This window comes from Lycium barbarum, chromosome 11, assembly GCF_019175385.1.
Source record: "Lycium barbarum isolate Lr01 chromosome 11, ASM1917538v2, whole genome shotgun sequence".
NCBI classification, from domain to species: domain Eukaryota; kingdom Viridiplantae; phylum Streptophyta; class Magnoliopsida; order Solanales; family Solanaceae; genus Lycium; species Lycium barbarum.
The window spans coordinates 25,802,961-25,819,879 of NC_083347.1; the positions used below are offsets into that span (position 1 = coordinate 25,802,961).

The 16,919-nt window shown below is 34.3% G+C and overlaps 2 protein-coding genes and 1 pseudogene across 2 annotated transcripts; 2 read left to right on the forward strand and 1 right to left on the reverse strand.

The window, feature by feature from the left end:
* Nucleotides 1-2,642: 2,642 nt before the first annotated feature.
* On the forward strand, nt 2,643-3,194 carry LOC132619602 (ethylene-responsive transcription factor ERF118-like). The gene has a single exon (XM_060334455.1). The coding sequence runs from the start codon at nt 2,643-2,645 to the stop codon at nt 3,192-3,194; it is 552 nt and encodes a 183-aa protein (XP_060190438.1).
* Nucleotides 3,195-3,811: 617 nt separating this feature from the next.
* On the forward strand, nt 3,812-6,602 carry LOC132618190 (probable glycosyltransferase At5g03795; annotated as a pseudogene).
* Nucleotides 6,603-7,167: 565 nt separating this feature from the next.
* LOC132618258 (aspartyl protease family protein 2-like) lies at nt 7,168-9,354 on the reverse strand. Its single transcript, XM_060333321.1, has one exon. It carries the CDS (start codon nt 9,081-9,083, stop codon nt 7,428-7,430), a length of 1,656 nt encoding a protein of 551 aa, XP_060189304.1. The 5' UTR covers nt 9,084-9,354; the 3' UTR covers nt 7,168-7,427.
* Between the last annotated feature and the right edge of the window lie 7,565 nt (nt 9,355-16,919).

The following is a 16,919-nucleotide window of genomic DNA, read 5'->3' on the forward strand; positions in this document are numbered from 1 at the left end:
AAGCTTCACTTCCATATCAGCCTCATGCACTATCTCACTGAACTTGCACTCCAAGTACTCTGTCTTGGTCCTACTCAACTTGAACCCTTTAGACTCCAGAGTTTGTCTCCAAACCTCCAGCTTAGCGTTAACCCCGCTGCAAGACTCGTCAATCAGGACTATGTCATCCGCAAATAACATACACCATGGCACCTCACCTTGAATTTGCCGCGTCAACCCATCCATCACCAAGGAGAATAAAAATGGGCTAAGAGCTGATCCCTGGTGTAACCCCATCATCACTGGGAAGTGCTCTGAGTCTCCTCCCATAGTCCTTACCTTGGTCTTGGCCCCATCATACATGTCCTTGATCGCCCTAATGTACGCCACAGGTACACCTCTAGCCTCCAAGCATCTCTATAGAACCTCTCTCGGCACTTTGTCGTATGCCTTTTCTAGGTCGATGAATACCATGTGTAGGTCCCTCTTCCTCTCCCTATACTGCTCCACCAGTCTCCGTACAAGATGAATAGCTTCTGTAGTTGAGCGCCCCGGCATGAATCCGAACTGGTTCTCTGAGATAGACACGCCTCTCCTCACCCTCATCTCCACCACCCTTTCCCACACTTTCATAGTGTGGCTTAGCAGCTTGGTCTCTCTGTAGTTGTTGCAACTTTGAATGTCGCCCTTGTTCTTGTACAATGGAATCATTGTACTGCATCGCCATTCTTCGGGCATCTTAGCCGTCTTAAAGATGACATTAAAGAGTCGGGTCAACCACTCTAAACCTGCCCTGCCTGCAATCTTCCAAAATTCCCCAGGAATCTCATCGGGCCCGGTCGCTCGACCCCTACTCATCCTACGGACAGCACCCTTAACTTCCTCAACGTTCTTTCATAAATAAAACAATATTATGGCACTCAAGGCAGGGGCAGAGCTACAGTGCTTCAAGGGTGTTCAGGTGAATACCGTTAGTCGGAAAATAATATTACGTATATAGATAGAATGCTACGGTATCGAGGTTATATTCTGTTTTGAACACCTTTCATACAACTTGGCAAGGTAATTCAGCGACGGAAGGGTGTTCAATTGAAGCTAAGCAGGCAACTGTGCCTGAGTTTGATTCTCTGTTGTCATTTTAGTAGCATTTTTAATAGGTTTTATTTTCAGCAGAAAATCCAGATTGACTTATTATAGCCTTATAGCTATATCGTCCTACTTCACTTTTGTTTTTAAGAAAGCAACATTATCGTACAAACCTCACATCCTACATTTTCCTTTTAAAAAACAAAAGTACCAGTTTCCATTTGGATTCCAACTGATAGGACTTTGACTATCATTTTCTTTCAGCAAATTTCTTAAACAAAACTTATAAGTAATTATTTAGTTAAAAGTTACCTAATAAGTAAATTGTAGATTCTCCCTACAACTCTTGTGGAAGACGAAAGCGAAAACGGCTCCACAAAGAAAGTTAAAAAGAATCCTCTTTTGGCTCTGCCTTCTATTCTCCATGTCTCGTTGCTAGTGTTGCTATCGCAAGAGCTGTTGAAGCTTAAAAATCGTTTGAATCTAGACCCATTTATCTTATCTCTTTTTTTTTTTTTTCTCAGTCAGTTCAATTCATGTTAAATTAAATGTGAATAAACTTTTGGTTCTTTTTAATGCTCATTAAAATTTAAATATTGCATAGTTTGATTTTAAAATTTTCGGTGCACCTATTTATTAAAACTTATTACTAATATTATGTAGTACGATTTTTAAAATTTTTGGTGCACCCACTCACATAAAAAAATTACTTCTCCAAAATTTAAACAACCTTTATGAAATTTCTGGCTCCGCCTTTGACTCAAGGCAAACTTGAATTAGTTTCCTTATGAAACTTTCGTAGACACAAGGGATCACATTTTCGGATTCGAGTCTTGAGGATGAAAAAAAAAAATTGGTAAAAAAACGTATTCCCTTTGAATGATCCGTAACATATGATTTTGCACTTCTTGATAAATATTAGTATCTATTTTATTATTCTAACTTGAATTTAACGAGAAATATGAGTTTCTATTCGTAAAATTTATATAAAAGGGTCGACTAATTTGTACTCGTTGACAAATTATATTTGTAATTTGTTCCAACAAGAGCCATAAACAACAGCAGAGATAATCAGACGTGACGCGAAAACGAATTAATTGAGGCCTCGAAGTGGGTATTAGACACTTCATGGAAAATAAAAATAAAAATTGTATACTAAATTTTTTTCCACAATATTATATTTAGTTTAATCTATAATAGGTAATTTACCTTATTAGCCATGTTATTAATTGATCTTTATCATAAAGATTTATTCATAATTATATTAAATAAGATCTGATTTTATAAATTTCTTTACATGAATAAAACTTGAACCCATGAGATAAACACGTCAGAATTGACATTGAATACCTTTTTTTTTTTTTTTTTTGTTTGGAGCGATCACTTACACGGAGAATCTTACTACTTTCCTTTTTCTTATAGAACGTGTTTTTGACAAATCCTTTTCCAAATTGAAATAGGAAAATTGCCTTAGTTCTCAATTACTGTTATATATACTCATAATCTGTCCTATATTTCTTCTCATTATACTCTGTTCTTACTAAAGCAACCTTCTTCTTTTTTTCCAATCTTTCATCATGAAATCACAAAAAAGAACACTAAAGAACTCTTCTGTCAGATTGTTTCCTGGTGTTCGTAAGAGAAAAAGTGGGAAATTTTGTGCTGAAATCAAACACCCAGTTAACAAGAAAATAATTTGGTTGGGTACTTTCATTACTGCTGAAGCAGCTTATGAAATTTACAAGTGTAAGAAGCTTGAATTTGAAGAACTAGTGAAGGCCAAAAGTGCAAAAAAGGGCCAGAAAATTCAAGAATCTGATCAAGAATCATCTTCTAGTAATGATTCATTAATGGATGTTGTTGGAAATAAAGATTCATTAAATGGGCTTGAAGAAAAAAGCAATCTTTTTGCAAAGGAAAAACAAGAATCTTGTTCTACAAATTCATCAAATAAGGATGAAGAAAAAATCAATCTTTTTGATGAAGAATTGTTGGTGGGGCAGTGGGTACAAATTGGAGAGGATAAAGAAGTTAAAATTTCATTGAAATTTGGGGTTCCAATTGTTGATAATTATGGGTTTTTGTTGGGTGAATTTAGTGTACTAGATGACCTTAGTATATGTAAGTGATAACTGTAAAAAAAAATTGTTTACTAGTAGAAAATTTTGTAACTATTTGGGGTACAAGCATTGTTTTTAGAAACTTGCAGGGAATTTAGGTCTTTATGTAGTTATTAGGATATGTATTGATATAGAAATTGTCAAATCAATGATTTACTTTTTCTCAGTGAATAGTTTATGATTGTGAGGAAATTGATATCTACTTTTTGGAAGATTAGTATGGTGCTTAATGAAATTGCACTTTTCTTCTCCGATGTTAATTATGTATTTAGAACTAAAGATATTAATGAAATAGATACTGATGATTGTGTTACTATTGTTGTCTGTTTTGATGAAATTTGCGTGGCGCTTAAGAGAGTTGTTAGTATAAAGGTCATATAAGAATTCCTTTGATCTTTTGGTTTTGAGAGGGAGAACATTCATAATCGACTTTATTCATAACTTTATTAATTAATTAATTAATTTTTTTTTAAATTGAATGTAATATTAGTCGACTTTGTATTAGAGAACAGTAGCTTTCTTTTTATAAAAATATAGTTAACAAAAAATGGTCAAGTATAATGAATCCTCTATGAAACTAGTTCACTAATCATGTTACAGAGTCCATGGATCAAGGAAATAGAAACCAATAGTAAACACAATAAAGTGAATGGTTCAAGACACAAAAAGACAACTTCAAGAACTACTAGGAATCTTGACGTTTAAGGAAGCTTTGCAAGACGAACATCCCTATAAAACAGACTAGTTAATTGACAATTTCCCATTTGGCTTTGTTTTTTTCTAACAAATGGTCATAAAAGTACAGCCCTTTACAACATTCACTGACCGACAAATCTTCCAAGTAGTAACTCATTTTCCTCTGACATTTGGAGCATACTAAAGAAAGTATTGTTTGTTTTCTGAGGCCATGCATATGCAGTGATAGGATGTGGTCTCCCAAAAAACTACAATTGCCTTCATCTTTATCCTCCTTTTGTTCTACTTTGGTTCTCTTGATTTTCATCCCTTTCGTTCTGCTTTCAGTCCTTGCTTGTACATTAGCCCTCAGAGTTCTTATGTACTTCCATTTTCTTCTTGCACATGGAAATCTGTTGAATTAGACAGATTTTATTCATTAAGGTCTTGAGCAGTTATGAAGAGAAAGATCAGCATTTGCAAGTAGTTGGCCTAGTTGAGGCTTCATCTTTCTCTAGTTCTCCTTTCAACAACTCATTTCATCAGAAAATTAGTAGTTAAAGACTCATTTTCTAATCAACATCCCAGAGTAAGTTTCACTAATTACGTACCATGTTTTTGTTTTGTTTCTCTTTCATAATGCTTTTGTTGAGTGGTTCTGTGTTTTGCTACCTTATTAAGGAGGTGTTGAAAATATTTGGAAGGATGAAATAAATGAAGGAGAAGAGCATAGCGATGAAACGACTAAAATACTTAAAAGACATAGCAGGTTGGAAAGGCTTGAGGCCATTTTAGCTAAAGCAAGGTCTTCAATAAGAGAAGCTGCTAGAAATGGAAGCATGATATCAAACCATCAAGATCCTGATTATGTTCCTTAAGGTCCTGTCTATCATAACGCAAATGCGTTCCATAGGTAATCTTAAATAGCATTTATACTGTTATGCTAAGTTGTTAATAGCCATCAGACATTTATAACATGGTTCACTTGACGGATAGTACAGGTTGGGTGTCAGTCACGTCCAGCCCGCCCCAGTATGGGGTGTGACAGAGTATTTCCTATTATGTAATGTTTCTTTTACTTGAATTTTGTACTAGGAGCTATCTTGAAATGGAGAACTTCAAAATATGTGTACGAGGAAGGTGAACCTCCAATATTCCATAATGGTCCGTGTAGGATTATATATTCAACAGAGGGAAGGTTTATTTATGAAATGGAAAAGGGAAATATGTACAGAACAAAAGATCCAGAGGAAGCCTTCGTGCATTTCCTCCCATTTAGTGTAGTTGTAATGGTTAGATACCTATATCTATATGTCTCTGGTGTCCATGACAGACATGTAGAACAGTGGCTGACTCTATTCATGTCATTCGTTCTGGAATACAAGTGTTGGTGCTGATCATTTCTTGCTCTCCTGCCATGATTGGATAAGCAAAAAGTTCTTTGAAGTTGTCAATATCCTTCCCAATAGAGTTGATAGTATAAGAGAAATTTCAAACTATTAAGTCACCTAAAAGATAACTACATTAATACGATGAGACTAATAACCTGGAAATAAGGCAAGGTAAGTCACAACAGGTTAAAATGTACCGCTACTGTAAGAACTTAATGTTGTTAGTATGTATAAGTTAAAGGAACTTTTTCATTTTTGGCTCGTCAGCCGAAAGTAATTACGGACACTAGCCAAAATATACAAAACCCATACACTAGTTATGTATATAATATGTAGATTACATGTATATTTATGTATACATTTTGTATATTTCTACTTAAAATACAACACACATACATGTCATGTCTTGCTATTATTTTTATGGCGGCCCAAAAAGGTAAACATCTCTAAGTTAAATTGAATCGTATCTTCTATGAGAGTTTTTATATCTACCATTGAGATCAAAATGTCATTTTTTATGAGAAGTACAATTGATTTTCAGGGGCCGCACATGACTTCATATGTACCACATCTATTCAACAATTCGATAAGAGTTATATGCAATGTTAATACCTCTGAAGGGTTTAATCCTCAGAAAGATGTATCATTACCCGAAATTAATCTCAAGACTGGTGATATAATAGGACTCATTGGAGGTCTATCGCCATCAAGACGATCAATTCTTGCTTTCTTTGCTGGTGGTTTACATGGTGCCATAAGGCACAAGCTGATGCAGCAATGGATAGGAAAAGACCAGGATGTTTTGGTTTACGAAAAACTTCCTCCGGGAAAATCTTATAAATCCATGTTGCAGAACAGCAAGTTTTGCCTGTGCCCGAGTGGCTATGAGGTTGCAAGCCCGAGAGTTGTTGAAGCAATTTATGCAGAGTGCGTTCCCCTGTTGATTTCAGATGGTTATGTGCCACCATTTAGTGATGTCTTGAATTGGAATTCTTTTTCTGTGAAGGTGGCTGTGAAAGGCATACCAAATATCAAGAAGATATTGATGAGCATTTCTCAGACTCTGTACTTGAGATTCAAAGGAGAGTGAAACAAGTACAGAGGCATTTTGTGATCAATGGACCTCCAAAAAGTTTTGATCTTTTTCACATGATTGTTCACTCCATTTGGCTAAGAAGATTGAATATAAGATTACAGGATTAAGCACTTCAATGTAGGTGATAGGGCTGGAAATCCTGTACAAGTGATCAATCTTACTGCTGTCTAAAAGGTGCTCAATCGAGACAATCTAAAAGGTGCTCAATCAAGACAGAGCACAATTTCCTAATCTCCGTCGACTTAACTAGAGGCATTCGCAGGTTTCTTTCTGTAATATATGTAGCATGTCTCAGGTGAACACTTAGAGCCCGTTTGGATTGGCTTATAAGTTGCTTATAAGCTGTTTTCAGTTTTTTTGAGTGTTTGGCTGGCCAGCTTAAAGTCATTTTGTACTTAAAATAAGCTCAAAAAAAATAATTGGGCCCATTTGACTTAGCTTATCTAAAGCAGCTTATAAGCTGAAAACAGTTTATAAGCCAAAAAGAATAAGTTAGACTACCCCAACTTATTTTTTTTAGCTTATAAGTTGTTTGCAGCTTATAGGCATAAGCCCATCCAAACAAGCTCTTAGTAGATATTCTGGTGTATGCAATAAAAATCCTGGTTTTCATTTCAGATAGACTAGAAGAAAAGAAAAGGTCATTCTGGCCAATTGAGTTTCACCCTCTCCACCTAACCACCCCTCCACTTAGCTGGCCCATCTGGGGCAAGAAAAATGCATCATCATTAATGAAATATCAAATAGCTTTCACTAAATATGGACTATAGTACCCATAGGCATCAATAAGCACTTCAAACAACTATATTCGAAGCATGAATTGAACTTCAAAAGCAAGGATTCAGACTTTCATAATGTGAGAAAAGCTCTCATAAGAGTTTTGTTACATAGTTGCCTGCTTGTGTCAAGCAACATAAAATCATCTACAGTAAATAAAATAATTAAGGGGAAAAATATAGTATAACCTACAATTTATGTGAACTATTTTAAAATTCAGGAAAGAATGAACACAATTTTTTTCCATCCCGCTAATGTGTACAAATTTTCCCACCTTCCACCCCAATAATACTAGAGAAAAGGTCAAGCATCAGCACATCTTGTTGGTGCATATCCCAATCTGGACCTCTTGGTGTCATATAAGACATGAAAATTCTGCTGTTGATAGTTTCCAATTATTGACATAGCAGATCGAGGAGTCCCTAAAATTGCCAAACAAACGATATCCTCTGGTTCGAGTTTGATGAAGTAGTTCTCTACAGGGAAATTCCATACAGCTCCATCACCAAACACAATTCCAAACGAAGGCAATTCCACGTTCTTCACTCCGGACACATTGTAACAAGGATTCAAAATAGGAAAATCTTGTACAACAGTATATCCCTTGACTTTATTGACAAATGCCTCCTTTATAATCTCATACGCTGGTTCTGCGAAGTAACTCAACGTGGTTCCTGAATCGATGATCGTACCACCAACACCTTCCGGAGACAAATCCCATGTCTCTTTTGGTATATTCAGTACCTCTCCTCCAACTATAACAGATTTTATCTGTACATAGTAGAAAGTTTCCACAGGATTTTCTTTGCTACCACCAACCAATGAAGTAAAATTCAACTCTGGGTGTTTCAAAAGATCCTTATCTTCGCCAAAAATCAACTTACTACTTACACTAGAATTGCTATTCCTATCCACAAGGCAATATGAAAAAGAATGATCATATAAAGATTGAAGTTGAGAAGCAAATGAAAGTGGCCCTCTTCCAAGACCTAACAAACCAGCAGCACCATGAAACAACCCTCTATTCCAATGACCACAACCAAACATCACATTTTCCACCTTCCTAAATTCACTCCCACTCGGGGTCGTTAGGTTAACAGTAAACGTTTCTAACGCGAAATCACCGGTCGTGTTAGAGCTATCACCATACCAATAGTAATAAGGGCATGTTTGGTTTTCATTCTTACAAGGTTGTGGAGGATTAGGAGATGTAACAAGTTGACACTTTGGATCATGACAACCTATATTCTTAAAAGAACTAGAGTCTTTAGGATCATAATGGGGTCCATTTTGTTCAAAACAAGCATAACAAGGAACACATTGAATCCAATTAAGATCACTACCAGTATCAAGAATCAAAGAGAAATGCTTAGGAGGTGTACCAATAAATACATCCATGAAATACTCTCCTGAACCAAGACTTACACCTGATTCCAATGTTGCCATTAACTTGCCTGAAAGTTCATACGATGATGAACTTGGAGCCTGAGCTGGAGCTGGAGCTGGAGCAACATGTTTTTCAGTACTTTTTGCAAGTCTTGAAATGGTGTTTTGATTTTTCTTCTCTATAATCCTTGTATGCAATGTTTGAATCCTACTCAAATCTCTAAAAACTGAGTCTTTAGTCTCAATTTTTTTACCAGCTGATCTGTGCCTTAACTGAAACTTAACAGCTTCCCTTTCTTGATTTCCAACTATGGAAACATCTTCATCTTTTTCTCCATCAATCCCATCTAGTTCTTGAGCTATTGAATGTGTTTTTGAGTTTTCAGAAACACCATAGTTACAATCTGAGTTTGAAGAAGAAGAAACACCATTGAAACTTGGATGTTCAGGGAATTCAATACCAGAAGCACTAGAATTCACATTTCTTAAACTATAAAATCCTTCAGAAGCCACAAAATTAGAGAAAAACAAGAATACAAACAACAAAATGAAAAAAATGAACTTTGTCACCATCACTAATACTCCCAAAATCCTCTCTTTTTTTTCTCTCTCTTCAAGAACCAAGAAAAATGAGTTGTGTTAGAACTCAAGAAGATGTATGAAATACTAGGAAATTTGAGGAACAATTTGTAATTGGGGGAATGGAGAAAAAGAAAAGGAAAGAGAGACTAAAAAGTTGAGGAAAAAAATAAGGAAACTTGTGTTGCTGCCTTGTTGGGTCTTGGCTTATGAGCTTTGTGGTAGAAAGGATTAAAAAATGGTGAAGAGTTGAAGTTTGAATAACGACTTTGAATGTCGTCTGTTTTCTCATCTACCAATGTCCACTTACGCGCTTTCACCAAGCATCAGGTATTTTTTAATGTACGACTTACATTTAATAAAGGGAAAAATAATACTAGTACACCTTTTAAGTTTTTTTTCTTTAAAAAAAGAGTGAATATCTAAAAATCCCCTAGATTATCCCATGCTAGTTTAATCTCCTGAGACAATCTTTTCGGGATGGAGTAAGTATTTCTTATTGAAATACCCTGCAGTGCCAAGTAGCATGAAATTCGGTTTCACTCTTTTTGTAGAGTAAGAGAGTTAGAAAATAGGTGAAAAAAGCATTTATGTGGTACTTTACATTTTACATTCAATCTTTATAGAAAAAAACTAAATAAGAAAGTTTGACACCTTTTTAACTAGTTATAGTTAGTAATTTGAAAATTATAATATAAGAATTATTTCTTATTGACTCAATATTTAACTTGACATATTATAAGTTAGCACATAATGTATAATGTAAAATTAGTCCATCTATTATTAATACTTGCATTTTTATTACATATTATCTTATGGGAATAAATAATAATAGGGAAAATTACTTTTTGCACAACTTTTGCATATATTAAAAATAGCACCAACCATTGTATAAAGTAATGTTGGATTTTATATGGAGATTAAATCTAGCAAACCTTATCCAAACGATCCCTCAATGCACTAACTACGTAAGCTTATGTAAAATGACATCAACTTCTTTTCCCATTTATAAGGGGAAAATGGTGTCATACCTGATGTCTAAAACTCTTTTCAACTGTTGGAGTAACTAGTATACAAACTATAAAGGAGTATTTAATTTCATCAAAGGCTATTCATAGCAGTTCTGTTTCCATTTATTGTTTAGTGTGTTTCGGATATCACACTATTTCATCGTTGTTGTTGTTGTTATGTTTCTGAATGCTCTGCACGGCATTCCTCATTAGTTGCCATGTTTTTTTCACTACCGTATTTTCTTTTAATAACTACTTGAGCCAGGGGTCTTTCAGAAACAGTCTCTCTATCTCCACGAGATAGAAGTAAGGTCTGCGTATACTCTATCCTCTTCAGACCCCTCTTGTGAGACTAGAATGGTTATGTTGTTGTTGTTGTTATTGTTCATAGTAGTGACTTCATAATGATGCTATATAATAGGAGTGCTATATAATAGGAGTATAGAGTATAATATTTAGATGAAAGTTATTCCACTCATCATCTTCAAATATACACATAGCTATGCCCCTGGCTATTCATAGAGTTTCTTTTTACCGGGTTTATTTTTTATTTTGGAACCCCAGGAAAACCCGCAGCCGCTATATCCTTCGGGTGTGCGTACTGGGTAAACCCCCTACAGTGTAATAGCCTGCAAACCACACAGAGAATGTAAACCGCACTAGGCAAGTCCTATGCGACAGACTCGACTCAGAAGGCATTGAGGGGGATCTATCCCGGATCATCCGTGTGGATAACCACCCTCCAAACCAACTGAGCCATCCCGAAGGACTTCTTTTTACCGGGTTGTGATAGCTGCCAGACTTATTTCGTGAAGAAATGCCCGTCGGTGACGTTTGGTTTATTTTTGGTTTTTTGAAGTACAAATGTATCAGATATGATTTTTGGAAGAATTTGTTTTGTTTGTGTTAGGAGAATTCGATTCTAAACGTTACGGAGTATATTCTATATCCTTCATCGGTGGTTAATAAGATGAGTGGTTTCTTTATATGGACTTGGGCAATCCTCCCCTCATAAGCTAGCTTTTGAGGTTGAGTTAGGCTCATGATCCATTTCTTTACATGATATCAGAGCAGGACCCATCTCACCCGATGTTAGGCCCCTAAATTAAATTGCCCATGCTCCAGATGTCCAGCCCTGGGCGTGAGGTGGAGTGTTGAAGAATGAAAAAAAGTCCCTCATCGGTGGTTAATGAGATGGGTGGTCTCCTTATATGGACTTGGACAATCCTCCCCTCATAAGCTAGCTTTTGAGGTTGAGTTAGGCTCATGATCTATTTCTTTACATTTATAAAAAAATAATAATAATGTTTTTCCAAAACATGTTTATAAATTATAATTCTACGAACAGTCAACTTGAAAGAAAGTCCTTATGCCTAGCAGTCTTTGACGATGTCAGTCCCTTCTTGTGATGCCATGTAATGAAAGGATGGTACTTTCCCTGTCTACTTCTATATTTTCTATTTCTTTTCCTTTCTGGTTGGGGTTGTTGGTTTTGGGGGGTGTGGGGAGCCCGGGGTGGGGGTGGCAAATAAGATGAGGAAAATGACTTGTTAAACAATTCTATCCGGTAAATGTTTTATTGTACCCTCTATTTTGATTTACTAATCTCTATAAGTATACAGTTAAATGTTATTCCGGTTAATCTCAATCATAGTAAAAAAAAATATTAAATAATACTATTTGTAATTATATACATTTATTGTATGAACTATAAAAATATTACTATAGTATAGAATTATATCTACTTAATACTTATTTGAAACTAAATTGATCTTTTCAATATTTATTTTTCTTCTTTTTCCGATATAAAAAATATGTTACGAATCAGATAATTCAATTTGAGATTAAGTAATTATATTTTTATTTATTGTCATAATAATCCTATCCACATAGACTCTCTAGTCTAGCAAAATAAGGCATTTGTGCGAATGAAACTCATAGCCCCAACCCGCTTAGAGCTGGGTTGGGCTGACATTTTTAAGGCTTTTCTTTTTTCAAAAAACTTTTGAAATGATTATTGAAAGTGAATGTCATTGCCAATCAATTTTTGAAATAATTTATATTTATTTGTTTGGGTGTTCGTTCCAATTGTTTTTGGATTTTCTATCATTCATTTTACTTTTTATTGTCCGGAAGCAAAAACACGTGTTAAGATGTGTTTTGCAAATTAGTTGGTTATAGTTCAGATAGGAAAAACAAATAACTGATAGTTGAGGTGTGTTTTGCAAACTAATTGGTGATAGTTTAGGTAGAAAACTTTCACAACTCATAGTTCAGATAGAAAACTAAAAAAAAAATGATACTTGAGGTATGTTTTTGACCCTGAACCCCGTTTTTTCTCTTAGTATGGAACAAAAACTCCCTGGAAGTAGCAAAAAATCACTCAGGACGTTAAATGAGCAAACATAAATATAATTCTTATATTAATGAGCAAAACACTTTAACCAGATAATATTCTTTTTTTCTGGCTTTGTCCAAAATTCCATTGAATTAGAGTTAGCTTTCTATTTGTGCAATAAGTCTCTTGTTGATTTCGTTGAGTTGGATTATTATCATGAAAATCTAATTAATAATGTAAATTCAAATTTGTTTCCTCTAATAATTACAATAGGAGCATAATTAAGATATCAAAACACCAAAGAATTTTACTCTGCTTTGGACTCTGAACAAATGCATTCACATAGCACCAAACTATGTTAATCTGATTTAGACTCTAATTAACGAAATATGCCTTTTACGTTTTTGTATATTAAGTATTATAAGATATTTCAAATGATTAGGCATATTTCCGTCTACCAACATCATTATTCGTGCTTTTATAATAATGTAGATATAAAACCATGACGTTTAAATAATGAGAACTTTAAGGATAAAGTATTTCTAAGTATTGGTTTAACGAACCTATTACAAGCTAATGACCGTTGTAATCAGGGGCGGAATTACAGTTCTACTTACGGGTTCGGCAGAATACAGTAGTTTTGACTCAAATCGTATGTTTGTGTTAAAAAATCTATTTCATATGTATAAATTTCTGTATAAATAATTTATTTAGACTTCAGTAATATCTTTTTAAGAAATAAAAATTCATAATTGAAAATCCTAATTCCACCTGTGTTTGCAACCCTACATTTTATGTCCTTAAGCTTGTGTTAGCCAGCTTAATTACCTGGTAATAACCTATTTAACTCTGTCATTGCATAAAAAATAAACAAAGAAAGAAACATATGACCATGTGCGTTGGGGGGTTGGGGTTGGGGAGTGGGGTGGGGGGAGGATGAGACGGATTAACGACCACTCAATTTAATAAAATGAGTTGATCATTCAAAGTATAAAAGTAAGTTAGATGCTAGAACAGATTAAACAAATATTGTATAGTAAAAGTATACTTTATTCTGTTTTGGTCTTGAAGAATAAGAAATGAATTTTATTTTCCATAAAGAAAATCAAAAGTATATATTTAAGTACTGCTTGTTCACTCTAGGATTGACTATTGAGTGTTGAGGAAGAGAATAGGGACTATTATTTACTATATACGGAGTAGTAAATTAATATGGGGTTTGTTAGAAAATACAGAAATACTATAATTTTAATGCAGAGCTATTGCAAGCAATATCTTTTGGGCGCTTGGTCAAATGAGAGACCACCAGGTGTTGTTCTCTTTTTGGGAACAACTGTTTTTTCTTTTCTTTTTTTCCTTTTTGGTCAAAGGTCATCGTGAGAAACTTAAATCGAGTTTTCCTTTATACTTGCTGCATCCAAAATGAAATAATTATTAGGGAAAAATGCAATTCTGATCCTTTAGTTAGTATTATAAATTTTAATTTTGGTCCCTCTAATAGTTCACTCAGCAAGTTAACCAACTTTGAATTTAGGAAATGCATATTTTTTATCACTTAATTTGCAATTTACATAGGAAGTGTATTAGTTTATGTTTAATATTACCTTATCCTCAATTAAGAAGTAATACTACAAATTAAATATAATACATAAGTAGTTAAATAAATTAATTGTTAATATTCGTTATATTTATAAGGATTCACAAGCAAAAAGTATTTAAATAGATATCACAAGGATTAAATTATAATTTCTCAATATTTGAAGGACTTAAAGCACATATTTTACGACGAAGGTAGATTTAAGAAAAATGAAATGCTGGTTTGGCTTGTAACAAATTACTTAAATGTAAATGCTAGCTCCAAAACTAATAAGGAAGAAGAGTTCAAATGTGAATTTCTTTACTATGTATACGTATTTTTTACCATGATAAAATTCAAATTCTAATATAAATTCCAAGACTAACATTAGCCGGTATGAACCAAAGAAAACGCAAACAAGATGTTGGTGGAAATTAAAATTATAATGGCATTTCAACCTAGCAATTTGAGCTTAGACGTCATAGGTAAAACCGTCTATAAAGTAGTATTAACAAACAGACCGCTAAAAATGCCAAGTACTATGATCCATATATCTTCCTTTGAAAATTCTTCACACCAATTGAGAACATTTAATTTAATAATCTTAATTTGCCTAAACGACGTTTTTTTCAACTTTATATTAATTGGAACGATAAGGATAGATATGAAAAAGAAGTAATAAATGATTTATTTTTTTTAATCTAAGACGTCCAAAATTTTGAAACACAAAGTATTGGAACCAAAATGAGTAGTTTTTGAAATTCCGTTTGATAATCCTATTGCACTCCTACACATTAAAAACTGCTCAACGAAATTCGTAATTAGGGAATTCAAAACAAAAAGAAAAAGACAAGGTTCTAATATTGGTGTAGTGCAAACCAAGAGTAGTATGAATGTTTGTCTGCCATTAACATATAATATGTCTAGAAATATTCAAAATTCAGAAATTCAAAGTCCTATCAAACAAAGATAAAGAGAAGAATAGGACCAATCGAGGACTATGTGTACGGAGATAAGATAGTCGTAGGGTTGAGGGCAAACAATTGCTTTCTATTTTAATTCTCCCCTTGCAATTATTTTCCATACTCTAGAGATTTAATAAAAGCATATATAGTCTTTTTTATAACTGTGATATTCGGGTTAATTTGTGTGCGCACCTCGACTAATTTCATGGAGGATCTGCCCCTGCCACTAGCAACAATTACTAAAAGCATAGCTGTTCGAGGACTTATGGAAAAAGTTGTTTGAACCCACCCACCTCTTCTTCATCTGGTAAATATTTACCCGCACCTGATATGCACCAAATTAAGTAATTTAACTTTAATAGTTAAATATTAAAATGAAAACATGTGTTTAAGAAAGGTATATTTTTTCATTCATTGATTTGTTACGAACACCAGGTAAATGCGAAGTCTGGCCCTCCTTTTCCCGTCATGAAAATATGTGATTATCAAAATATATTTTTACATTCGTTGATTTAGTACGAACATCGTATACTTATAAGTGTTGAAGCTAGCTAATGAATGAAGCTTGCTAAGTGGGTGTGAATGAGAAATGGAGGGAAAAAGAAAATGGAGGGAAAATGAGATTTAAAGCGAAGTCCATTTTGAAAAGGAGCATTGTCCCACATAAAGGAAAGTAAGTGTGCTTAAATACAAAACACTTCTTCTAGCTCTTAAAGAGTTGAGAAAAGAGACTTCTCTAGCGCCGTCATCGTTGCTCGGCTTCGGATTCGGACAAATGATTTGATTGATAATCTTTTTAGACCAAATTTAATTTATTCATTTTTCCATTTTTGGAAATTTTTTCACGCTAAAATTAGTTTAGAAATTCACGGAATAATTTTCAACAGACATTTTTATTTTCAGAAAAGGCATGGCCTTACCGAACAGACACTATGCCTTTCCGAACAAACACCACACCTGTTTTGAATAGGTATTTCGTGGCTATAAACACAGAGGCATGTTACACCCAAAAAAATTCCCCGTCGATGCACAGTGAATAGACTAGCGAAAGGCACGAAGTATACGGTATCGCAATAAGTAAGAAATAATATTTGATGACCCTAATTAAGATTTCAAAGACATTTGAGGTAGGGAGAGAAAGTTTGCCAAGAGAAGGCAAGGCATACGATATGTATCGGAAAGGATTTACGAGTAACAAGTTAATGATGACTTAATGATGTCTTGGAGAAGAGTTATAACGTCCCTTAGATTGTTAATGAAGTGTCAAACAAGTGCGAAGAAGGTTCCATAAGGATTTGAGATCAAACGAAGTGACGAGAACAAATCGGAGAAAAGATAGATTATACGACCAATTATATGGTCCGTATAATGTTATACGATCCGTATAATGGTCCGCAAAATCGTCACAGTGAAGGTCCCTCACTAATGGGATTATACGGTCACTTATACGGACCGTAAATGTTCCGTATAATGGTCACAGAAGCGAGAAGTTGATGGGGTGATTTCACGGTCACTTATACGGACCGTATAATTTCCCGACGGGTTAGATTTTCCAAATATAAATATAAGACCCCATGTTATTATTTTCATTTCCCTCACTTCTCCACTTCTCTCTAACCCTCTAGAATATTCCACACACTTCTTTTACAAGAATCTAAGACTAAACAAGAATCAACTTCTTCAAACCAACAAAATCAAGTGTACGAGACACATCAAAGTTCATCCAGGCCAAGGAATTCCAATGGAAGTGAACTAGGGTTTTGGTGCAAGAGAAGTATTTTCACTCAAGGCTTATTCCTACACTATCTAAGGTAAGTTTTATGATCTTTTCATGTTGTTAAAGGTATTGAGAAGTTGAAACACTTGGATTGTAGAAGGATATAGAAAATGGGTCACAAAGATAGGAATAATGAGATTTTGAGTAGTAGTTTGGAGTGAATC

Bases quoted from the DNA above. Each gene is read 5' to 3' on its own strand.
- LOC132619602 (XM_060334455.1), top strand. From the start codon at position 2,643: ATGAAATCACAAAAAAGAACACTAAAGAACTCTTCTGTCAGATTGTTT.
- LOC132618258 (XM_060333321.1), bottom strand. From the start codon at position 9,083: ATGGTGACAAAGTTCATTTTTTTCATTTTGTTGTTTGTATTCTTGTTT.